A 26517-nucleotide genomic window follows, 5' to 3' on the forward strand; every position below is an offset into this window, starting at 1 on the left:
GAGGGAGTGTGTGAAGAATCAAGGATATACAATAGAGATTCACCCTTTGTGTACTGTTCTGTGACATTAGTGTCCTGTTCAACCAGAGGGCCCTGCACTAGTGGTTACAACAACCCCCTTCTCCATGGATTGCAGCTTCGGTTCGAGGAGTATATGCTTTTTAGCATTTGAACTCTACATGGCATGTAGCAGATACATTTTTCTTATTTGATCTTCTGCGGGGAGGTTTACATCAACACAAAAACCACGCCGATTGGAACTAGGGATCTTGTGTGTAGTAACCCAAGCGTTAAGCCCTCTTGGGGGGTTCGAACCAGGGATGTCGTACCTCCCTGATAGCGTTTGTTTTATTTGACTCTCACCTGTCACTGTAATCTCTGCCCATTTAGCTTTCAGTCAACCAATCACATTTTGTCCCGCCCTCAAAACACAGCTGGGTCATTTGGACAGGTGAATGCAAGGGCTTTCAAAGGCTGACCAATTATTATATTTTTGCCACTAATTTGTATTTTTGACCAATCACATCAGATCTTCTCACATCAGCTCTTTTTCAGAGCTGATCTGATTGGTCAATAGACCAATTAGTGAAAAAAATATCAGAATTGGGCTGCCTGTGTAAATGCAGCCAAAGCCATCCTTCCCTCTTTGAAGAAATCTCAGATTATTAATGACTGGACAGACGAGAACCATCTGGTACTGGCCCACTTGCATTCACCTGTCCAGTCATGTCTAGTCTGAGGGCTCTATTCAATCCGTATTGCGGAAATTCAAATGTAAAGAAAGTTCCCGTGTTGGCGGAGACCGCATATGTCGGCTCAATCTGAAATTACCTTTAAATTTCAACTGTGCTGTAACGCGGAACTTCCGCAATACGGATTGAATCGAGCCCATTATTTGTTCAAGGAAGGGAGGAATGAAGGATGCACTTCGAAATAATTCCAATAAGGCCTTGGTATCTGAAGAATGAATAAGGAAAACTCCAGCTACTGGCTCATCACGAGTCAATATAAAACAATTACATAGAAATGGCACCAGAGGGCGTTCTCATATTTTTACTAGAGACGTTATTTTGCAGTTGAGTCTCCATACATGTTCTCACCCCCCCAAAAATCTAATTTTGTAACATTCACAACAAAATTCAAAATCCTCAACATAGTGGACTTTGTAGGATGAAATGAGCATGATGCTGTTTTCAAATTATTTTATTAAAATGTCTTAGAAAATATTATGTACAAAGTGCTGCTGGTTTGATTTATGGCCCAAAAATTCCACATTCTCCTGAGAAGAGTTACAAATGACACCTTTTGTCAAAAAAATAAATAGTTTAACACTTTTACAGCCATTCAAATATCTGAAGCCAAATCCTGTGTATGTGTTCTTACACAGACATCAACAAACAATATTTTTACCTCTAAATATGACATTTTTCAGTAGCTAAGGAATTTACTTGAGTAAATACAAATAGTAATCAACAATGGAGACATTTCTCAAAATGGCGGTGAAGGAAATGGTGGCAGACATTTCACACATTCTTCCTCAGGAACAGGACTTAGTTTAATTAGTGTTTTGTAGTTTTGTTAGTGTTTTGTTTTAAGAAAAGACGATGAGACGTTTCCTTCTTGGACTCTTTGCTTGGGGCTGCCAAACTCAGCCATTCATACCATGGACAACACTAACAAAGAATAGCACCATGTTGTTGCTCCCACTGATAAACACTTCTGACCAGAGACAGTTAATCAGAATGATACAGAGGAGTATGTGCCACATGAGGAAGACTGTTTACTTATGTAACATTTATCTCAAGCTAAATGTACCCTCTGTGCTATGTAGGGAGTACTGTATAGTTCACTGACCGTGTTCCAGCACTGAACAAAGGCCTTTGGTTAACTCCTCTCCCTCTTCTGGCCTTGGCCTGTTCCAGACAGGGAAGCAGGCTGTCTGGGGCTTATAGTGTAATTGACGTCTCCTAATGGGGATATGTTAGGAGAAGAGGTTGCTGTTGTAAGCTTGAGCAGTTCAGTCATTTCTGCAACCACAGCAAAAAGGAAAACAAAGTCACCAGTTTGGGGGGATTGTAGGAACATACTGGAAAGTCTAAGGAGCCCAAACACACAGGAACCAATCAAATGAAGTTGCGGCACCTGTTCTCAGACCAGGGGCTGGGCCTAAGATAGCCTCTACGAATCCAAGAGTGGAAGACTCCTCTCTCGTCTCTAACATGTAGGCTCACTTTTTGTGAAGTCCCATCACAAGTCAGACTGTTGAATAAACTTCATTTGAACATACTTTACCTGTTGTCCGCTGATTTTGTCCTTATGTAGGAGGTAATCTGAGACAAAATATCCACAGAATAGTGTTATTAACCTGACTTTCAGTACTCTGGTCTGTATTTCCGGTGTGTATTTTCAATGCTGACGAAATTCGCACGCGACATGCACAATATGTAAAAAATGGCAGAGTTTAGCCACAGACCAAATATTGTCCCACGTAATCAGCCTGCAAATTTCACAAGCACTTCCAGCTGATTGCGAAGTAATGCGTTTTGGTCAACAACGTTCAGTTACATTCGGCTATTGTTTACATATTGTGCATCACGTGAAATACATCATTAGATGGAAAATACAAGCAACAGAAATTAGTCGGGTAAACAGCACTTTCTTGTGGATACCCACCCTATCTACACTTCCTACCGCCAAAAGGACCAACAGCACGGACACCCGGCAAAGTACATTTAAATATAATAGTATTCAACATCCTGGCTTGTAGAGACTATTGCGTATTTTTTACAGCGACTTCTTTCAGACTGATTTCAATGGAGTAACCATGTTTAGACAAGGCCTAAGGTAATTGGGCCGAGCACTGAGCCAGGGGGGACCTCTTTTCAGGGTTCCCAGAGTTCCGTGGCGCATTGGCAGCTCCGTCCAGCCCCAGTGAGCGCCGGTAGGCGGCAGACAATCTGTAGAGCACGTCTGGCGAGGGGCGGGACTGGGAGTCGCCCTTCTGGGTCAGGAGCATATTAAACAAGGTGTTGACCTCAGAGAGCAAGGCCCCGCCCAGTGGACCATCCTTCTCCTGCATCTTGCCGAAGGTGGAGAAGGAGGCGGAGTCAAGGATGTCTGGGGAGCAATGGGCGTCGGGGGACGGTGGCCCGTTGGGGACAAAAACGTTCTCGTGGTAGTCTGAAGTGAGGGGGAGGGAGAAGCGGGCCATCCATGCAGGGTCCTCTATGTCAGTAAAGACGTCATCTGATAAGAGACAAGGAAAGAGATGAGAACATGTCGATAAAGTATAGAATTGGCAATACAGTTTGTTAACTACATGTACATAAGAAAAAGCAACAGCTCTACAGCAATACAGCGCTGGATGTGACACAAAGCACCACATGGGTGTTCTTTGTTATAGTATTTGTTGTTGTTGGCCAATATTGTTGGGGGGGGGCAAACAGGATGGAGGAAATCACAGGAGGAGTATATTTATCTGGCTGTTGTGAACAGGCATTTCCTGTCATCTCCTGGCTATATCCTGAGTTATACTCAAGTAAAGTGGCCAAGTGGTTTTACACATAATGAGTATGTACAGACTCAGAACGGGTGAAAATACACTTAAAGCCAAGCCAGTCTCTAGAGTTAAGCATTCCAGGCATTTTTGTATAATTTTTTGTATGCTGATGTGCATGCCTGACTATCATGACCAACATAAAAAAATAATATGATAATGATAAATAACATATTTTCAAGTGTCCCATGTACAACCAATTTACCAAACAGAAACAAAATGGATAGAGAATATCGAGAGACATTTTTAAATGGCAAAACACAAGCAACATGCTAAAGGTTACGACCCCCCAACAAAGAAAAACCCAAACAGTTTGACTGAAAATACACTGCAGAATTCAAAGGCTCATATTGATAAGTGAAGCACTGCAATCATAGGCCAGCTGTGCATAATGCCATGAACCAGAGGGCTAGAGAGTTGCTGAATGACTCCTCTTATTTTGGCCTCCCCAACTCTTTAACTTGATTCTTCTCACTTCAATCTGATTAGGCTTGTGGCCTAGAAAAGTCACCTGTTGTGGATCACTCGCCCTGTGGTCCTCATCAAATCACAACCAGACCCGGTTCACAAACACCCAGCAACACACACTCTTACACACACAAACTTGCAGAAAAGTCACTGAACAACCCCAGCAGCTAGCATCTCTCCCCACACACATACATACAGTACACACACCCTCATTCCCTCTCTCAAACACACACACACACACTCATACTCTCTCCCCCCACTGTGTGACACTGACAGCCGTTGACTTAAATCTCAATCCATAAACTAAACAAGTCCTTATCCCTACACATCAGTGAAGAGTAACCTACAGAAATCCCACATGGTGTTCAGACGCATCATGTTTCGCCCCAAATCCCTCTAAGATAGTTATCAGTGTTTGTTTGGAATGTTCAAAGACTGAGCTCCATATATGTGGGGGTTTTTGAATGAAAGAGAGTAAGCTCCATATATGTGTTTTTTTTTTAACTCTTGAGTTGTTGAACCACACACACAGGTCATCAAACGATGTGGCCCTGACTCAGTCAACCACCATTACTTCTAAGGCCATCTTTCATGTCTGTCGTCTCCCGGAGACCTCAGAAGAGAGCGTTGCTAACAGGGCTAGCATACAGTGAGGGAAAAAAGTATTTTATCCCCTGCTGATTTTGTACGTTTGCCCACTGACAAAGACATGATCAGTCTATAATTTTAATGGTAGGTTTATTTGAACAGTGAGAGACAGAATAAAAACAAAAAAATCCAGAAAAACGCATGTCAAAGATGTTATGAATTGATTTGCATTTTAATGAGGGAAATAAGTATTTGACCCCTCTGCAAAACATGACTTAGTACTTTGTGGCAAAACCCTTGTTGGCAATCACAGAGGTCAGATGTTTCTTGTAGTTGGCCACCAGGTTTGCACACATCTCAGGAGGGATTTTGTTCCACTCCTCTTTGCAGATCTTCTCCAAGTCATTAAGGTTTCGAGGCTGACGTTTGGCAACTCGAACCTTCAGCTCCCTCCACAGAATTTCTATTGGATTGCTGGAATACCCATCCACGACCCATTTTCAATGCCCTGGCTGAGGGAAGGAGGTTCTCACCCAAGATTTGACGGTACATGGCCCTGTCCATCGTCCCTTTGATGCGGTGAAGTTGTCCTGTCCCCTTAGCAGAAAAACACCCCCAAAGCATAATGTTTCTACCTCCATGTTTGACGGTGGGGATGGTGTTCTTGGGGTCATAGGCAGCATTCCTACTCCTCCAAACACGGCGAGTTGAGTTGATGCCAAAGAGCTCGATTTTGGTCTCATCTGACCACAACACTTTCACCCAGTTCTCCTCTGAATCGTTCAGATGTTCATTGGCAAACTTCAGACTGCCCTGTATATGTGCTTTCTTGAGCAGGGGGACCTTGCGGGCGCTGCAGGATTTCAGTCCTTCACGGCGTAGTGTGTTACCAATTGTTTTCTTGGTGACTATGGTCCCAGCTGCCTTGAGATCATTGACAAGATCCTCCCGTGTAGTTCTGGGCTGATTCCTCACCGTTCTCATGATCATTGCAACTCCATGAGGTGAGATCTTGCATGGAGCCCCAGGCCGAGGGAGATTGACAGTTATTTTGTGTTTCTTCCATTTGCGAATAATCGCACCAACTGTTGTCACCTTCTCACCAAGCTGCTTGGCGATGGTCTTGTAGCCCATTCCAGCCTTGTGTAGGTCTACAATCTTGTCCCTGACATCCTTGGAGAGCTCTTTGGTCTTGGCCATGGTGGAGAGTTTGGAATCTGATTGATTGATTGCTTCTGTGGACAGGTGTCTTTTATACAGGTAACAAACTGAGATTAGGAGCACTCCCTTTAAGAGTGTGCTCCTAATCTCAGCTCGTTACCTGTATAAAAGACACCTGGGAGCCAGAAATCTTTCTGATTGAGAGGGGGTCAAATACTTATTTCCCTCATTAAAATGCAAATCAATTTATAACATTTTTGACATGCGTTTTTCTGGATTTTTTTGTTGTTATTCTGTCTCTCACTGTTCAAATAAACCTACCATTAAAATTATAGACTGATCATTTCTTTGTCAGTGGGCAAACGTACAAAATCAGCAGGGGATCAAATACTTTTTTCCCTCACTGTACATATAAACTGTCAGTAACTAATGGGGCAGGCTGGCCCTTGTACACGGTCTGTTGCATCAGCTTGACTTTGACCCAGAGGCTGGGGAGGCAGTGTTAACCCCACAGCAGACCACATAAGAGAGAGAGGTTAACTCACAAGCTAACTGCCTGTGTTCAATCACATCAGGTTTTTTAAATGCTGCTTCCTTGTCTGGCCGCTTTCTCTGCAAACACCTCTGTCCCCCCCTCCATCCCCTCACTCTCTGTGTTTCACCCTCCCTCTTACGGTCTAACTCAGGGATGGGCAACTAGGCCCGCGGATCAATTTCCAAAAAACAAATGGAACTCAGTCAGGTTCTGAGAGTTAGAATAGTAGAATACACAGGGGTGCAATTTCGAAATGTGGTTGTGCATCAGCAGTTTTTCTCTTGCTATATCAGTCACTGACAGTCACTCAATTAGCCCATGTCAGCATTTTTAAAAATGTATTGGTAAGAGTCTAGCCAGCTATCTTAACTTATAGTAATCATGGTTGAATTACCGACCGTGGGGCCCCCATTGATTTTGTTAGTCACTCTCACTCAGATATATTAAAAACTGCAAACATTTCTCTACACCCTATGGCAAAATGTGTAGAATTGCAGGAAATTAGCTGTAAAACTGCAACATTTTCTCTACGCCCAATGGCAAAATGTTTATAAAGCAAGAAAATTAATAATTTTTTCTCTCCAGAATCAATTTCCTGCAATTATACACATTTTGCCATGGGAAAGAGAGAAGATTTAGCAAATATTTTTTGCTTAGGGCCCCCAAAAGGCTAGTGCATGCTCTGACTGTATGTGTGGGTATGGATGTGGATATGGATGTGGGTACGCAGACCAGCGAGCCACTGCGGCACCTTATGATTTTTGAGATTTTGTGTGGCCCCCATCAAAGTTGCCAATCCCTGGTCTAACTCCTTTTGTTTGTATGTCTGCAAACTCCTCTCCCTCTCCTTATCTCTCTCCCCCTCTCTCTACAGCCCCCACTCTACACCTCACCCCCCTCTCTTTAAAACCATCCACTCTACACCCCATCCGCTCCATCTTCCCCGCTCTCACACTCATACCTCATCCCCCTCTCTACACCCCATCCCCTCTCTACTTTATCCTCTCTCTACACCCCTCCCTCTCTCTACACCCCCCACTCTATTTATTTATTTATTTATTTTTATTTCACCTTTATTTAACCAGGTAAGCCAGTTGAGAACAGGTTCTCATTTACAACTGCGACCTGGCCAAGATAAAGCAAAGTAGTGCAATAAAAACAACACAGAGTTACATATGGGGTAAAAAAAACATAAAGTCAGAAATACAACAGAAAATATATATACAGTGTGTGCAAATGTAGCAAGTTATGGAGGTAAGGCAATAAATAGGCTATAGTGCAGAATAATTACAATAGTATTAACACTGGAATGCTAGATGTGCAAGAGATGATGTGCAAATAGAGATACTGGGGTGCAAAAGAGCAAAATAAATAACAATATAGGGATGAGGTAGTTGGGTGGGCTAAATTTCAGATGGGCTGTGTACAGGTGCAGTGATCGGTAAGGTGCTCTGACAACTGATGCTTAAAGTTATTGAGGGAGATAAGAGTCTCCAGCTTCAGAGATTTTTGCAATTCGCTCCAGTCATTGGCAGCAGAGAACTGGAAGGAATGGCGGCCAAAGGAGGTGTTGGCTTTGGGAATGACCAGTGAGATATACCTGCTGGAGCGCAGACTACGGGTGGGTGCTGCTATGGTGACCAATGAGCTAAGATAAGGCGGGGATTTGCCTAGCAGTGATTTATAGATGGCCTGGAGCCAGTGGGTTTGACGACGAACATGTAGTGAGGACCAGCCAACAAGAGCGTACAGGTCACAGTGGTGGGTAGTGTATGGGGCTTTGGAGACAAAACGGATGGCACTGTGATAGACTACATCCAATTTGCTGAGTAGAGTGTTGGAGGCTATTTTGTAAATGACATCGCCGAAGTCAAGGATCGGTAGGATAGTCAGTTTTACGAGGGCATGTTTGGCAGCATGAGTGAAGGAGGCTTTGTTGCGAAATAGGAAGCCGATTCTAGATTTAACTTTGGATTGGAGATTCTTTATGTGAGTCTGGAAGTTGAGTTTACAGTCTAACCAGACACCTAGATATTTGTAGTTGTCCACATACTCTAGGTCAGACCCGTCGAGAGTGGTGATTCTAGTCGGGTGGGCGGGTGCTAGCAGCGTTCGATTGAAAAGCATGCATTTAGTTTTACTAGTGTTTAAGAGCAGTTGAAGGCTACTGAAGGATTGTTGTATGGCATTGAAGCTCGTTTGGAGGTTTGTTAACACAGTGTCCAATGAAGGGCCAGATGTATACAAAATGGTGTCGTCACCCTAACCCCCTCTCTCTACATCCCCCACTCTATACCTCATCCCCCTCTCTACACCCCCCACTCTATACCTCATCCCCCTCTCTCTACACCCCCCCCACTCTACACCCTCATCCCCCCTCTCTACACCCCCACTCTATACCTCATCCCCCTCTCTCTACACCCCCCACTCTATACCTCATCCCCCCTCTCTTTACACCCCCCACTCTACACCCCATCCCCCGCTCTCTACACCCCCCACTCTATACCTCATCCCCATCTCTCTACACCCCCCACTCTATACCCATCCCCCGCTCTCTACACCCCCCACCCCCCACTCTACACCTCATCCCCCTCTCTCTACACCCCCCACTCTATACCTCATCCCCCTCTCTTTACACCCCCCACTCTATACCTCATCCCCCTCTCTCTACACCCCCCACTCTATACCTCATCCCCCTCTCTCTACACCCCCCCACTCTATACCTCATCCCCCCTCTCTCTACACCCCCCACTCTATACCTCATCCCCCTCTCTCTACACCCCCCCCACTCTATACCTCATCCCCTCTCTCTACACCCCCCACTCTATACCTCATCCCCCTCTCTCTACACCCCCCCCACTCTATACCTCATCCCCCTCTCTCTACATCCCCCACTCTATACCTCATCCCCCTCTCTCTACACCCCCCACTCTATACCTCATCCCCATCTCCCACTGCCTTCTTCTCTTTATCTCTCATGATCCATGGCTCGCCCCCTTGCAAACTTAATTAGACTGGACCCACCAGCTGGGAACCCCTCAGAAAATAATGACCCTCTTATTGGAACCAGAGGAACCCCCACACCACACCACACCAACAGGTTTGTTGTAGAGAACACCCCTTCTGTGGTAGATCGACTACAACCACAACCAAACACCCGCAAATATGGAAGCAGTTTAAAGCATACCGCCAAGCGTTAGATCCACAAACCTGATTAAAGTCAGAGCTCAACTTTAATCACGGTTATAATCATCGGATTAGTAAATCTGACAACTCAATTGGTGATATGTGATTCATCTTTTATCGGCTCTAAGACTTTGATTCAACTTAGATTTTCTAGTGAATTGCCCCTTTAATGGGTGATATGGCTACCAAACAAAGGAATGCACATTTGAAAGAAAATAGCAGAGCTCAAGGAGAGATAGAGATTGAGAGGCCACATTCTGAACAAGGGGTGCTGAAAACACTTGATCTACACACTAGTGGTGCGCGGTTCAGCTGTTTGTTCACCCGCCCACAATTGCTAATAACGCATCCTCAACTGGCCGACTATATGTGATAAAGTGAAAATCTGAGGCCTGCACCCAACCCTAACCTGCTAATTTCAAAATGCACTGTAGACTACAGTCAGAGACTGCGGTAAGTGTTTTAGTTGTTGCCTTATTTAGATATGTTTCTGCTTATAATTTCCGACTTTTTGGTAGGCTATTTGTTAGTCCAGGGTTTGATGATGAGTTGGTTATTTGAATCAGCTGTGTAGTGCTAGGGCAAAAACCAAAACATGCATACAGGGGAGGCCCCAGGACCGATTTTGGGAAACCCTGCGTTAGTCAACTTGTCTATAGTTAGATACATGCAGCTTCTCTTCTGTCATTATACAGTGCATTCGGAAAGTATTCAGACCCCTTGACTTTTTCCACATTTTGTTACGTTACAGCCTTATTCTAAAATGGATTAAATAAAACATTTTTCTCATCAATCTTCACACAATACCCCATAATGACAAAGCGAAAACAGGTTTTTAGAAAAAGCTCAGGTGCAACCTGTTTCCATTGATCATCCTTGAGATGTTTCTACAACTTGATTGGAGTCCACCTGTGGTAAATTCAATTGATTGGACATGATTTGGAAAGGCACACACCTGTTTATATAAGGTCCCACAGTTGACAGTGCATGTCAGAGCAAAAACCAAGCCATGAGGTCGAAGGAGTTGTCCGTAGAGTGCCGAGACAGGATTGTGTCGGAGGCACAGATCTGGGGAAGGGTACCAAAACATTTCTACAGAATTAAAGGTCCCCAAGAACACAGTGGCCTCCATCATTCTTAAATGGAAGAAGTTTGGAACCACCAAGACTCATCCTAGAGCTGGCCGCCCGGCCAAACTAAGCAGTCGGGGGAGAAGGGCCTTGGTCAGGGAGGTGACCAAAAGCCTGATGATCACTCTGACAGAGCTCCAGAGTTGCTCTGTGGAGATGGGAGAACCTTCCTGAAGGACAACCATCTCTGCAGCACTCCACCAATCAGGCCTTTATGGTAGAGTGGCCAGACGGAAGCCCTTCCTCAGTAAAAGACACATGACAGCTTACTTGGAGTTTGCCAAAAGGCACCTAAAGGACTGTCAGACCACGAGAAACAAGATTCTCTGGTCTGATGAAACCAAGATTGAACTCTTTGGCCTGAATGCCAAGCATCCCGTCTGGAGGAAACCTGGCACCATCCCTATGGTGAAGCATGGTGGTTGCAGCATCATGCTGTGGGGATATTCTTCTGGGAGACTAGTCAGGATCGAAGGAAAGATGAACGGAGCAAAGTACAGAGAGGTACTTGATGAAAACCTGCTCCAGAGTGCTCAGGACTATAGACTGGGGCGAAGGTTCACCTTCCAACAGGAAGCACACAGCCAGGACAACGCAGGAGTGCCTTCGGGACAAGTCTCTGAATGTCCTTGAGGGGCCCAGCCAGAGCCCGGACTTGAACCCGATCGAACATCTCTGGAGAGACCTGAAAATAGCTATGCAGTGACGCACCCCATCCAACCTGACAGAGCTTGAGAGGATCTGCAGAGAAGAATGGGAGAAACTCCCCAAATACATGTATTCCAAGCTTGTAGCGTCATACCCAAGAAGACTCAAGGCTGTAATCGCTGCCGCAACAAAGTATTGACTAAAGGGTCTGAATACTTATGTAAATGTGATATTTCAGTTTATTTTTTATAAATTTGCAAACATTTCTAAAAGCCTGTTTTGGATTTGTCATTAGGGGGTATTGTGTGTATATTGATGAGGGGGGGGGAAACAATGTAATCAATTTTAGAATAAGGCTGTAACGTAACAAAATGTGGAAAAAGTCAAGGGGTCTGAATACTTTCCGAATGCACTGTATGTTGCCCTAGAAGACTCAATAAACCCTTGCTCACCAGCATAATGTCATAAATCGATGGAATGAATGCTTCAATCTAGTTGACATTGGTAAAGTTCTCTCTGTCATCTCTGCTCCTTTCGTGGAGCAAAGGTGTTTAGGGACTGGGGAGAAAATGCTATACCTCTCAAAAAAGTGAAAACATTTTCTGTGCAAAATGTCCTAATGACATCTGTTTGACCGGTTGTAAGGAAATAGAAAGCTGTGAAAACGATCCAACATGTTGCTGACAAGATTTCAGTTCGGCTTGGATGCATATTTTATGTAGTTGAAATACTATCAGCTTTTATGATGCTGATAAAGATAGCACCTCTACGGATGGTATCTAACTGCGCATTCGCATTCAAGATGCTGAAAGAAAGAAATCCTATATCTCCACTCCTGTTCCCGAGTCAAAATGTTGCCTACATTTGGTGTATAATTTTACAGCAAGAAATGCTTAATTCTGCAGGAGTTCATGTTAAGGCTATGTGAGAGGTTCTAGACCAGGGGTGTCCAACTCATTCTATGGAGGGCCTAGACAACCAGGTGAGGGGAGTTCTTTACTAATAAGCAACCTTAATTCATCAATCAAGTACAAAGGTGGAGCAAAAACCCGCAGAGAAACGGCCCTCCGTGTAATGAGTTTGACGTGTTATAGACCTACAGTCAGTGTCCAGATTTCAGTTTCCAATTAACCCAGGGGTTTCAAACTCATTCCATAGACAACCAGGAGAAGGGAATTCCTTACTAATTAGTGAACTTAATTCATCAATCAAGTACAAGGGTGGAGCAAAAACCTGCAGACACTCGGCCCTCCGTGGAATGTGTTTGACACGTGATTTAACCCCTCTGAACAGTAGGTTACAGCAGTGGTTCCCAAACGGTGGGGCGCGTGAGGAGTCGGCAGCGGGGGCGCGGTAATATTTTTTTTTTTTAAGGAACTCAGTCCGGCTTTAAACGTACTTTTGAAAGTTGTAATAGTAGAATGCACAAGGTGCAATTTCGAAATTGGGTAGTGAAATTTCAGTTCCTTTTGTCAGAGAGCTTAGAGAGCTATTTATAACTTGTCAGAAATGTCCAGATCAACTAGCCCATGTCAGCTAAAAAAAAATTATTTAGGTTTTTTAGCCCATAGATATTGTTGTAATGTTTTTGTCACTCAAATATCACACATTATACATAGCAAAATGTATAGAATTGGAAGAAAATTAGCTTTAAAACTGCTAAATGTTATTTTCACCCCATGACAGAATGTGTATCATTGCAGGAAATAAGCTTTAAACATGCAAAATTCTCTCCCACGGGGGGCCAGTATGAAAAATGTATGCACTCACTAATTGTAAGTCGCTTTGGATAAGAGCGTCTGCTAAATGACTAAAATGTCAATTGGATCACCCCCCAAAACATGAACAGTTTGTGACATGAACAGTGCTTGTGTCCATAGTAATAGATGTGGCGCGGGATGTTCCCCAATGGTGGAAGGGGGGTCCCGAGTGAAAAAGTTTGGGAACCCCTGGGCTACAGTTCCCTTGACATGCCATAGACCTATTTGAAGTCCCCATCATGTGACTGTCGAATTTGTATAGCGCCTCACAATCATCACACATAACATAACCAGCACTGCTATCATCCTCTTTTACCACTTCACCAAATATTTCCCAAACATTACTTTTCTGGCCCTCTCTTTATTTTCAACCATTTTGCAGCTTTTCTTTTATTGAATTAAAAACGGACATTGTCCTTTTTGCCTCTGTGGAAGACGTTAACTTTTTCTGCCCGTTCACAAAAGCGTTTGGCGATTGGCGTGTAGGCTATTTGGCGCGCGTCCAATTAGGCCCTAAAGTTTAGGCTTACGCACTAATGCCAAATAGCCTAATATAATGAAAGAAAAACCTCAATGTAGCCTATAGATATAAATTGCACAAGAATGATAAATTTATGGATTTTTTAAGGTATTGTTTTCTCTTTATTCAACCCACCCGCCCTTCATCTACACAATATTTGATGTCCCTAAACCCACCCGCCACGTGGATAAAACCAAGTCAACCTGCGCATCACTACTACACACACACATACACACACCTTTGCATTGTGTCTATCAGGATGAAAGACAGATTTCTACTTCAATGAGTCAGCGGCGCAGAACATACTGCTCACCCCGGACCAGGCCCTACTCCCTGACACTCATAAGAGAAAGAGACAGCGATATAGACGCGGACGTGCGGGTACCCTGATGAAACTACGGCGACAAGAAAATAATCTGCCTCTACCCTCTGTTCTATTGGCGAATGTACAATCACTGGAGAAGAAACGACACGCTCCATTCGAGACTATCCTATCAACGGGACCTGAAGAACTGTACAATCCTTTGTTTCTCAGAAACTTAGCTGAACAAGGATATGGATAATATTCTAGCTGGTTTTTCTATGTATCGGCAGGACAGAACGGCAGCGTCGGTAAGCTCAAGGGAGGTGGTGTGTGTCTCTTTGTTAACAACAGCTGTTGCACAATCTCTAATATTAAGGTCTCAAGGTTCTGCTCGGCTGAGTTAGAATACCTCATGATAAGCTGTAGACCACACTATTTACCAAGAGAGTTTTCATCTATATTTTTTGTAGCCGTCTATTTACCACCACAAACCAATGCTGGTGCTAAGACCGCACTCAACGAGCTGTGTAGGGCCATAAGCAAACAAGAAAATGCACATCCAGAGGCGGCGCTCCTAGTGGCCAGTGATTTTAATGCAGGAAAACTGAAATCCGTCTTATCTCATTTCTACCAGCATGTCACCTGTACAACTAGAGGCAAAAAACTCTAGATCACCTTTATTCCACACACAGAGATGCATACAAAGCTCTCACTCGCCCTCCATTTGGCAAATCTGTACTCCTGTAGTCCCTGATCCCCCCACGACTACATGGACGTGCATGACTCCAACACCATTATTCAGTTTGCTGACGACACGACGGTGGTAGGCCTGATCACCGACGACAATGAGACAGCCTACAGGGAGGAGGTCAGAGACCTGGCAGTGTGGTGCCAGGAAAACAACCTCTCCCTCAACGTCAGCAAGACAAAGGAGCTGATCGTGGAATACAGGAAACGGAGGGCCGAGCACGCCTCCATTCACATCGACGTGGCTGTAGTGGAGCGGGCCGAAAGCTTCAAGTTCCTTGGTGTCGATATCACTAAGGATCTATCATGGTCCAAACTCACCAACATAGTCGTGAAGAGGCACGACAACGCCTCTTCTCCCTCAGGAGGCTGAAAAGATTTGGCATAGGCCCTCAGATTCTCAAGAAGTTCTACAACTGCACTATTGAGAGCATCTTGACTAGCTTCATCACTGCTTGGTATGGAAACTACTTGGCAGCCAACCACAAGGCGCTACAGTACATCACTGGGGCCGAGCACCCTATACCAGGCAGTGTCAGAGGAAGGCCCTAAAAATTGCCAAAGACTCCAACCATCCAATTCATAGACTGTTCTCTCTGTTACCGCACGGCAAGTGGTACCGATGCACCACGTCTGGAACTAACAGGACCCTGAACAGCTTCTACCCCCAAGCCATAAGACTGCTAAATAGTTAACCAAATAGCTACCCGGACTATCTGTATTGACCCTTTTTGCACTAACTTTTTTGACTCATCACATACGCTGCTGCTACTGTTTACTATCTGTCACTCTATTCATTTGTACATTTTAGTCATTTAGCAGACGCTCTTATCCAGAGCGACTTACAGTTAGTGAGTGCATACATTTTCATACTGGCCCCCCGTGGGAATCGAACCCACAACCCTGGCGTTGCAAACGCCATGCTCTACCAACTGAGCTACACGGGGGGCCAGTATGTATATGTACATATCTACCTAAATTCCCTCGTACCCCTGCACATCGACTCGGTACTGGTAACCTGTGTATATAGCCAAGTTATCATTACTCATTGTGTATCTATTATTACTTTTATTATTACGTGTTTTACTTTTCTTTATTTCTCAATTTTCTTTCTCTCTGCATTGTTGGGAAGGCCCCATAAGTAAGCATTTCACTGTTAGTCTACACCTGTTGTTTACGAAGCATGTGGCAAACAAATTTGACTTGGAACATGATATTAGAGGTGATACTATCTGTTGACTGCCACAGGGCAGAGTGGGTGGTGGTGACGGGGTGTGTGTGTGTGTGTGTGTGTGTGTGTGTGTGTGTGTGTGTCTGTGTGTCTGTCTGTCTGGTTGTTCTATACAGCTTAAAAGATGGGACTACCATAGCAAAATACAAGAAAGGAAGACTCCAGGTGAGAAGACAAAACATCTGAGAAACAGGTGGCTTAAACATAGTCAGGAATCCTCAAAGAGCATGAGCTTCTCACCATTCGCATGTGTCTCACAAATCTAGTGTGACTTCAAACGCTAATGGAGGACCCCTTTGCCTTTGGGCACGGGTGACTCAAGCATTACACACACACACACACACGCAGGTCTTTGTAACACCCCTGTGTGAGATTACTGTACCAGCATAGACTTTAAATTGCTCTCACTGAAGATCAACAGAAAGATAGAAATCCCTGTATTTAGCCCTGAGGTCTTAAGAGAGAACAACTATGCGCTGTGTCTTTGACCCCTAGTCAGAACGTGACGATGACCTGAACAATACCTGGAAGGAACTCCATACATATGTTTACCGTGTAGGTTGGACTATAGAATGTGAACATATTAGTCTGTTCAACCATACGGAGTGCTGCACTCACTACTGTTTCACATACAGTATATCACAATGTGAATCTTTACGGCTGAGTGAAAACACCCATTGTTAGTCACTTAAGTCAGCTATGAATTGTAATAACAGAATGAAGCCCCACAGAGAGCTAGGAATGCAACTAAAAGTATTTTATCTTTGTTAGTGTTGACCATTATTTGTTTTAAGTTTTATTCAATGTTATTGTTGTTTGTTGACTATAAAATAGTTGTCTATTAAAATATAGGTTTAATTGAAAAAGAAAAAAGTTGTTACCAGGGTTATTGAGCAGGTTGTTAAGGCCCTCCTCCAGCAGCAGGTCGACAGGGGAATCTCGGCCCGTGTCCCAGTCCATGTCTCCGGCTTCACTCTCGCCATGGCCACTGTCCTTGGTGCTCTGACAATCAGTGTCCTGAGCGCCAGTCCTTCAGGGAAGCAGAGGAAACAGACCGGGGAGTGTCAGGGACAGTGAGGGAGGAGGGAGGACATTTTAGAACCAATGTCAGCCATCTTGTGGAACCATCATTATGACTGTCCTGTTCAATTGTTCCCTAAATGTAATGGGAGAAAATGTATTCCATTCTGGAAATATGCTGACCTGAGCTCAATATAATAGTTTAAAGGATCAGTGCAGTCAAAATCTTAATTTTCCTGTGTTTTATATACATATTGCCACACCATGAGGTTGGAACAATACTGTGAAAATTACGATAATGCCCTTTTAGTGTAAGAGCTGTTTGAAAAGACTGCCCGAAATGTCAGCCTGTTTTGGTGGGACAGAGTTTTGGCCTGCATTGTGACATCACCAGGGGGTAAATTAGTTAATAGACCAATAAGAAAGATAGTTCCAAACCTCTCTGCCAATAACAGCTAATTTTAAATTTTCCCCTCCCAGACAGTCCTAGCTAATTTCTTGCTTGAGAAATTGCTTTTTGCTAAGAAGCCATTTGTGTTTATTTTTGAACATTTTAATTGAAAAAAATCACAGTAAGGTACTTACTTAATTGTTACCCAAAAATAATTTGATATTGAGATAAAAAACAACTGCATTGGACCTTTAATAGTTTCTAACCCTAGTGGCTAAGCTACACCATGCAGTGCTGAGGTGCATTGAGCCAGACAATGGTGTGCTAAGTGATATTTAACTGTGATGTGCTGCTCTAAACTGCTCTAAGCCATGCTAAGAGGTGAAATGCTAATCTTGGACTCCTACTTGATGTACAGTGCATTCGGAAAGTATTCAGACCCCTTGACCTTTTCCACATTTTGTTACGTTACAGCCTTATTCTCAAATGGATTAAATTATTTTCCCCCACATCCATCTACACACAATATCCCATAATGCCAAAGTGAAAATAGGTTTTTTGAAATTTTAGCAAATGTATTAAAAATTAAAAACAGAAATACCTTTACATAAGTATTCAGACCCTTTGCTATGAAACTCGAAATTGAGCTCAGGTGCATCCTGTTTCCATTGATCATCCATGAGATGTTTCTACAACTTGATTGGAGTCCACATGTGGTAAATTGAATTGATTGGACATGATTTGGAAAGGCACACACCTGTCTATTTAAGGTCACACAGTTGACAGTGCATGTCAGAGCAAAAAACAAGCCATGAGGTCAAAGGAATTGTCCGTAGAGCTCCGAGACAGGATTGTGTTGAGGCACAGATCTGGGGAAGGTTACCAAAACATTTCTGCAGCATTGAAGGTCCCCTAGAACACTGTGGCCTCCATCATTCTTAAATGGAAGAAGTTTGGAACCACCAAGACTCTTCCTAGAGCTGGCCGCCCAGCCAAACTGAGCAATCGGGGGAGAAGGGCCTTGGTCAGGGAGGTGACCAAGAACCCAATGGTCACTCTGACAGTGCTCCAGAGTTGCTCTGTGGAGATGGGAGAACCTTCCAGAAGGACAACCATCTCTGCAGCACTCCATCAATCAGGCCTTTATGGTAGAGTGGCCAGACGGAAGCCACTCCTCAGTAAAAGGCACATGACAGCCCACTTGGAGTTTGCCAAATGGCACCTAAAGGACTCTCAGACCATGAGAAACAAGATTCTCTGGTCTGATGAAACCAAAGATCGAACTCTTTGGCCTGAATGCCAAGTGTCACATCTGGAGGAAACCTAGCCCCATCCCTACGGTGAATCCCTACGCTCACCATCCAACCTGACAGAGCTTGAGAGGATCTGCAGAGAAGAATGGGAGAAACTCCCCAAATACAGGTGTGCCAAGCTTGTAGCGTCATTCTCAAGAAGACTCAAGGCTGTAATCACTGCTAAAGGTGCTTCAACAAAGTACTGAGTAAAGGGTCTGAATACTTATGTACATTTGATATTTCATTATTATTATTTTTTTTAATGCTACAAAAACTGTTTTGGGTTTGTCATTATGGGGTATTGTATTGTATTGATGAGGGGATTTTTTATTTTTTTAAATAAGGCTGTAACTTAACAAAATGTGGAAGAGGTAAAGGGGTTTGAATACTTTCCGAATGCACTGTACTTCTAGGTGTTTTAGTATTAGGTGATAAAATACCAGAGACTGGAGGTATAGACTGATGACAGAACATGCTCCCTGTCAGAGAAGTTATCTGAGCCTGTCAGAGGCCAGAGACCTGGACCCAAGGGAGATAGCTAGGCCAACCAGGCCAGAGACCTGGACCCAAGGGAGATAGCTAGGCCAACCAGGCCAGAGACAGGAAGTCTCACCCAATTAGGTAGACAAACCAGGGGGGGAGGGAGGGGGGGGCTGAGGACATAGGAGGTCTTCCAGTTTATCAGACAAAAACCTGAGCTCCATTGCCTAGTTATATTCATAGGAGGATTTTAAATGATCATTATTTATAGGGTGCCTTTGCGCAGGTCTCCTTTGAAAAATATATTTAAAATCTCAATGGGATCACTTGTACATATAAAGGATACATCTAAATAAAAAACATATCTATGTAAATATACGTTTTTGACATAAGTGAAAATGTTGTGAAGAAATACATAATGAAAGTCAAGACTGTCATGTTGCCTGTTGGATCATAAAGCATCAATAAAAATCTCAAATAAATTATGCATGTAGCGGTGGTAGTGATCAACAGCCAAATGGCTCTGAAACAAAGGGAAGAAAATAAAAGAAGAAAGAGGAAATGTGCTCACCTGCCAGCGCGATGGGAGTACTTGTTGCCTCGGAAATTGGGTCTCGGCTGCAGCTGGCCCTGGTGGAGCAGGGAGAGGAGCTGGGAGATCTGCTGTAAATTGGCAGGAGGAGAAAAGGGTTAGTAGACAGTAACCATGTTTCCAGCAAAACTAGTAAAGTCATGCCGTATAAAAAAAAAACATGTCTGTAAAACGAATTATGCGACAATTGCGATATAAACACTTTTAAGCGCAAATATTAATAGATTAACCATAATTTCGAAGTAAACTTGCAGTCACACAATACTATGTTGTGTGGTCCTCCCACGACGACTTCGAACACCATGCAGTTTATAGGCTACAGATTAAATAAATAATGCTGGTGACATGATAATCGGTTCTTGGCTGCTAATTGACAAATAAAAATGATCTCGCGTTTATCCATGATCTCATCATGTACCGTCTGCACTGTAGCCTATCTACAAGCTGTTCGTGTCAAGACCAGAGTGGGCACATTTGCTGTTTATCAAATACTTTTTGTGCTAAAATCATCGACAAAGACAACAATTGGATGGAAACACAATGAACTTTTCGGTACATGGAAACTTAAACCCAAAAGTGTTTTCTATGTGTACTTCGTCATCACGCACAGCATTATATTCGCAAAAAATCTGTTTGATGGAAGCACACATCTAGTGGGAAAATTCACATATTTTTTCTTGCAGATTTGAGAATATTCACATGAAATTCTGTCACCAATTGGATGGAAAACATGCAGCTACTGATATTACAACACAGAAGTCAGAATAACAAACTAGGGCTTGGAGAATGTGGTGTATTGAGGCTGTTTGGACAGTTTTATACCAACTGTACAGGATATCGTTTTACTCAATGACAAAGGCAATGCCCACAAACTTCAGAGTTTTTGATCTATTAAATTGAACATGCCACAGCATGTAAAGGCATGGAAATACCATAAAGTGCTGTGGTTCTCATTGTTTATGTACACTACCGGTCAAAAGTTTTAGAACACCTACTCATTCAAGGGTTTTTCTTTATTTTGACTATTTTCTACATTGTATAATAATAGTGAAGACATCAAATCTATGAAATGTAGTAACCAAAAAAGTGTTAAACAAATCAAAATATATTTTATATTTGAGATTCTTCAAATAGCCACCCTTTGCCTTGATGACAGCTTTGCACACTCTTGGCATTCTCTCAACCAGCTTCACCTGGAATGCTTTTCCAACAGTCTTGAAGGAGTTCCCACATATGCTGAGCACTTGTTGGCTGCTTTTCCTTCACTCTGCCGTCCGACTCATCCCAAACCATCTGAATTGGGTTGAGGTCGGGGGATTGTGGAGGCCAGGTCATTTGATGCAGCACTCCATCTCTCCTTCTTGGTAAAATATGTGTTATGTGTTATTTCATAGTTTTGATGTCTTCACTATTATTCTACAATGTAGAAAATAGTAAAAATTAAGAAAAACCCTTGAATGAGTAGGTGTGTCCAAACTTTTGACTGGTAGTGTATGTTCATGGTATATGTTGGTTTAACTGTTGCAACATGTGCAAGAAAGGTGACTTTCTGTGGGAAAGGGAATGGGTGTCATAATAGTCAAATTAATAAATATTATTGTTCTATGAGAACCTTGGAGCGGTTTGTGCTGGCATCTTTCTTATGGGAGCAATGTGCCGCTGCTCCAGAGTGGCGCAGCGGTCTAAGCACTGCAGCTCAGTGCTAGAGGCGTCACTACAGACCCTGGTTCAATTGCAGGCTGTATCACAATCCGGCCGTGATTGGGAGTCCCATAGGGTGGCGCACAATTGGCCCAGCGTCGTCCGGGTTTGGCCGGGGTAGGCCGTCATTGTAAATAAGAATTTGTTCTTAACTGACTTGCCTAGTTAAATAAAGGTTAAATAAAAAAATATAAAAAAACATGCCCCCACGCTCAGAGAGGAAACAGCCTTTGTGATGTGTAGAGAGGGAGGTGTGTTTGTGTGTGTGTAGGCACATGTATGTGTTGCACTCAGAGGGCCGAGGGTGGACAGGAAAGCGCTTTTACATAAAGGGCTATTCTTCTCTGACCTGTTTCCTTCCAGGATGAACCTCCGAAATATGAACGTGTGGAGGAAGAGGACGGGGGGGGGACTCCCCCCCAGCTCAGACGTTTTGGCCCCTTGGGAGACCTCTAAAGCCAAAGTGCCAAGTGGGACAAGCGGGCGGGGGTGCAGGAAAGGTGGGTCAAGAATCAGGCCTCTTCCTGCTCTTAAAATGGAATTAACGTGAGGCCTTTAGACTTTGCCAGACTCTTTGTTCTAAGCCCATTGGGCGTTGGCATCGTCGACTGCCTGGATTCCCCCTCAATGAGGATGTATCGTTTGACTAGCACAGCACTTCTGGAGTAGTTGGAAACCAGACCTTTACAGTTGCTGTTTTTCTTTGCTTAAAGTGAGGTCAGCAATAGCGATTTGGGCCATTTGTAACTGACGGCTTGAGGTTCTTACATGTCAAAGCAGTATTACCTTACACTACAGATATATCATAGCTTACTTTGTCTGGGTTTCCCCTTTAGAGAATAAGAGTCGTCTACTGATTCTTCCTGGCATTTTTCCTCCTCTTTATGAATCTGTTATGTGATATTGAGTAAAAGGAGCGATTGCTCGGGGGGCACGGGAGTAGACAGGATTACAGTGGCTGACACATGAGCACCTGAATAAACTCAATGCTTTGGCTCCAGCATCATCTGTCAGCTGTCCCCTTAGGCTTCCTATATGTAAGCCATACACCAGGCCAAAATAGCAGAGAGGAACAGAGGGGGAAAATTATCTGCTCTCAGTACATTCAATTTCAATGTACCTCAATTCCTGTAGGTTACACATAATTACTTAAAGTAATTATTTAAGGGACAAAAATAAGGCCTATTTACAATACAAAAGTCTGAGAAAAACCTGTCTGTTATTAGTTAGATGTATATATCATCTAACATCAATGTAATGCATTGCATGATATATACCAAATGTGCATTCATGTTTGTAGTATTTCTAACTAAAATGTTTATTACCTGTACTTCTGGAGAGGCAGCAGACAGCTCGATGGAGTTGTCTCCGAAGGCAGCCATGGAGAGACGGACCAAGTTCCTCAGCATCCGTCTGTGGTCTTCAGCATCACGTCCACCTCTGGTATCTGTGTTCTTGGGCCTTCTAAGTGTTGCTACCTGGGACACTGGGGAGGATGGTTCTGGCTCTTCAACGTCAGGCCTAGCCTGGATCTCAGAGTTCCCATGTCGCCTCAGGGTACTGGTCTGAGACAGTGAGGAGGACGACGAAGGGTTTCTTGCCTTGCGCAGGGTTCGGTAAGGAGTGGTGGGGGTTCGAGGGAGAGTGCCGTCCAGCTCGATGCTCCCAGGTTTCCTGAGTGTTCTGATATGGGAGACTGGCAGCGTTGCGCACCCCTCAGGGTAGGCCTGGGAGTGGACTGTTGGGTACATGGAGGTGGCTATGCTGTATTGCCTTTCGGTGTGCTGCTCTTCAACCACCAGGGTCATAGGGGAGAGGGGCTGGGCTTCATCCTCGTCTTCCGTAGGGTCCTCCCTTCGTCCTCTCAGGACTGGCACCAGCTGGATGTCCGTCTTCATGATGTTCTTCTGTGGACGGCGAGGGTGACGAGTGTAGGTGGACTCGGCCGTCCTGCAGTTGTAGGCATGGTTGTCTCGTTTCGTGGGGCGACAGAAGGTGGTCACCAGGGCAACAGCCAGGAGAAGCAGGAGGCAGCAGGCCCCAAGGCAGATAGCCATCATCATGGTGAAACTCAGCTGGCCACGGTTTCCAGGGGCTGAGTTCTTTAGATGGTCCTGCAAGTTGATGAAAGTCACCTCCAAGGTGGCCTTTGTCACTAGCCTTGGAGAGCCCTTGTCCGATACAGTGATATCCACTTTGAAAGTCTTCCCAATGAGCTCTGTAGCATTGGTCGTGTTAACGTACAGTTGTCCGGTGGTGTCGTCGAGTCTGAACATTCCTGTGGGGTTTCCATCTGTGATCCTGTAGCTGAGTCTTCCATTGAGGCCAGAGTCTAGATCGTTGGCCTTGATAGTAGTGGCCAGGAATCCCGAAAGTCCATTTTGGACAGAGCGATCGGTCGGAGGATAGATGGAGCCTTCTTCAGCACCATCCCCTAGCTCTGTCACCATCTCCCCCTTCTCTGCATTGACCGGGACACTCACAAAGGCTATGCCTTTCTTTGGCATCGGCTCCTTGATGACAGGGTAGTTGTCATTGACATCCTGAATCTCGATGAGAACCGTAGCAGTGCTGGTGAGGGGTGGATGCCCGTGGTCTATGGCCTCCACGATGAAGGAGTAGGTGGGCGACTCCTCGTAGTCCAATGACTGCTGGGCGCTGACTACGCCACTGGTGGGGTGGATGGTGAAAGACGCCGTGGGAGTTCCCAGTTCGTTGGACTCTCGGATGGAGTAGGACACCCTGCCGCTGAGCTCAATGTCCACATCATTGGCCTCTACCTTGAGGACCTGGAGGCCCACAGCATTGTTCTCCTTGAAGGAAGCCCTGTAGTGGGACTTGGAGAACACAGGGGCATTGTCATTCTCATCCAACACATGGACAACTAGGTGTCTAACACATGACAATGGAGGGTCACCATAATCCTGGGCAAGTAACGTGAGATTATACTCCATGACCTTTTCCCGATCCAAGGTGCCATTGGTTACAATCATGTAGTTGTCGCCATGGATTTTCTTGAGGCGGAAGTGGCCTGATCCATGCCGGATGTGGGCATGCACATTCCCGTTGTCCCCGGAATCTACATCAGAGACCATCACCAGTGCGAGGAATGTGTCCTCCGGTGCACCCTCTAAAACAGTTGCCACTGGGGAATCAGGAGGTGTCCAAGTGACGTGGATCCTTGGTGCATTATCATTGACATCCTTCAGCTTGACGTGTAGTTTACAGTGAGAGGGCATGGCGTTGGGGCCAAGATCGCGAGCCTGGAAGTCCACCTCATAAGAGTGTTTGTCCTCATAGTCCAGTTGGCCTTTTAAGGTCACTGCCCCACTCTGGGGGTGAACACTGAAAAGCTCCTGCACCTCAGGTGGAGCATGCTTGCTTAGAGAGTACTCAACCTCCCCGTTGGCCCCTTGGTCAGGGTCCGTGGCCTTGAGGTTGATGACGATAGTCCCACGGGCTGTGTCCTCGGTTAGTTCCACGGTGGGGGTGCTATCCTCAAACATGGGGCTGTTATCGTTAGAGTCCAAGACTTTGACTCGGACCAGAGTACTGCCCGACCTGGGAGGGTTCCCCTTGTCCCAGGCCACCAGAGTCAGCTCGAAGGAGGACTGCACCTCCCTGTCCAGCTCCTTGATCACCACCAGCTCTGCTTGCTTTGGCCCATCCACAGTACTCCTTACATCCAGGGCAAAGTGCTGGTTGACGGACAGTGAGTAGGTCTGCAGGCCATTAGGGCCGGCGTCCGGGTCCACCGCTCGGTCCAGGGGGATCCGCATCCTCAACGTGGCCGTCTCAGATATCTCCAATTCCTGCTGGCCACTGGGGAATGTGGGGCTGTGGTCATTCAGGTCCATCACCTCCACCCGTACCCTCAGAAAATGAATAGTGCCACCTTTCCTGTAGAGGACGCTGAAGGCCAGCTCACACAGGTCCGAGCCTCGACACAGCTCCTCCCGGTCCAGCTGGCCCAGGGTGGAGACAGTTCCATCTCTCGCACCGATGGAGAAAGGCAGGGCTTGACCGTGCTCCACGACCTGGAAATCCTCCAGTGCCCCTGTCTCGCCTCTCTGACGCAGGTCATCGACCAGATGGCCGACCCTGGTGCCCACAGGCTGCTCCTCCCAGACTCTGTACATAACAGTTAATGAGGCCGGGTCTGAAGACTGGGCCCCAGAACCAAGGCACAGAACCAGCAGTAGAGCCAGCAGCATGACTGTGTGAGATATTACTGTCCTGTCCAGCATTTAAAAGGGCATGGCTAACACCCACTATAAACTACTGAGATAAGGCAGTGTAATTGTTTTCCCCTACTCTACAATTATCTTCTTCAATTTAAATACTGATGACTGATGAAAAAAGTAAAACCTTTTGATAGAACATATCTCTTTTGAAAATACCCTGCTACAGTAAATTCTTGAAAGTCCAATATCTGAGTTATAAATCAACAAAACATAGAATGATGTTTTTATCAATATAAACCATGAATCAAACAGCTCATCTACCCATATTCATACACTTTTACAGAGCTCTGAATATCAGCACAAAATATACCAACAATTATAGTTCAATCTGTCAATGAAACAATCTAATGTATTTCCTAACAAAACAGAATTAGAAAATGAATTAAAGACAACCCTACATCCTTTTTATACCAACAACCTTACAACCCTTAAGTTGAGTCAGAGAACTAAATTACAGAACCCTATAACTATAACTATTGCCTCCCTCTCTTACACATACATACACTCATAGCTGACTGCATTACTCACTTACACAGCTGCTGGCTCCCAGCCTCCCGGTTCATCAGCCTGTAGCTACAAAGTAAAGTTAGGAGAGCACTGAGGAAGTTTGGATCTGTGATGACACAAGCAGGGGAGGACCCAGCCAATCAGAAAAGGGGGGATGGAGCATATGCAAATCTGGACTCCACAACCTAAAACAGAAAAAAATGGGCCCTCAGGAAATTAAGCAGGAGTTGAAACAACATTTGAGTGCTTTTAAAGAAATGTGATCCTGCCTCTCTCCCTCTCTGTCCCCAGACCACGTTTTTTCTTGTTTCTTTTTTCCTGCAATATTTAAAAAAACATCATAACCTTGCATTGTGGATCTTTAACTCAGTAGTGGGCTTGAAGCTCGGCCCCTATGGGACTTTGAGCTGTAACCAGGCCTGGCCTGCTCTCCACTCAGAGCTGCATGATGTAC

At 44.7% G+C, this 26517-nt stretch overlaps 1 protein-coding gene across 1 annotated transcript; it reads right to left on the minus strand.

Moving 5' to 3' along the window:
- Window positions 1-1186: 1186 nt before the first annotated feature.
- LOC121541676 (protocadherin-12) lies at window positions 1187-26111 on the minus strand. The gene is made up of 4 exons (XM_041850895.1): window positions 22638-26111; window positions 19591-19682; window positions 16715-16863; window positions 1187-3245 (listed from the first exon to the last, which is right to left on the minus strand). The coding sequence occupies exons 1-4, from the start codon at window positions 25557-25559 to the stop codon at window positions 2839-2841; spliced, it is 3570 nt and encodes a 1189-aa protein (XP_041706829.1). The 5' UTR covers window positions 25560-26111; the 3' UTR covers window positions 1187-2838.
- Window positions 26112-26517: the final 406 nt, after the last annotated feature.

Source organism: Coregonus clupeaformis, chromosome 3 (assembly GCF_020615455.1).
Source record: "Coregonus clupeaformis isolate EN_2021a chromosome 3, ASM2061545v1, whole genome shotgun sequence".
In the NCBI taxonomy this organism is placed as follows: domain Eukaryota; kingdom Metazoa; phylum Chordata; class Actinopteri; order Salmoniformes; family Salmonidae; genus Coregonus; species Coregonus clupeaformis.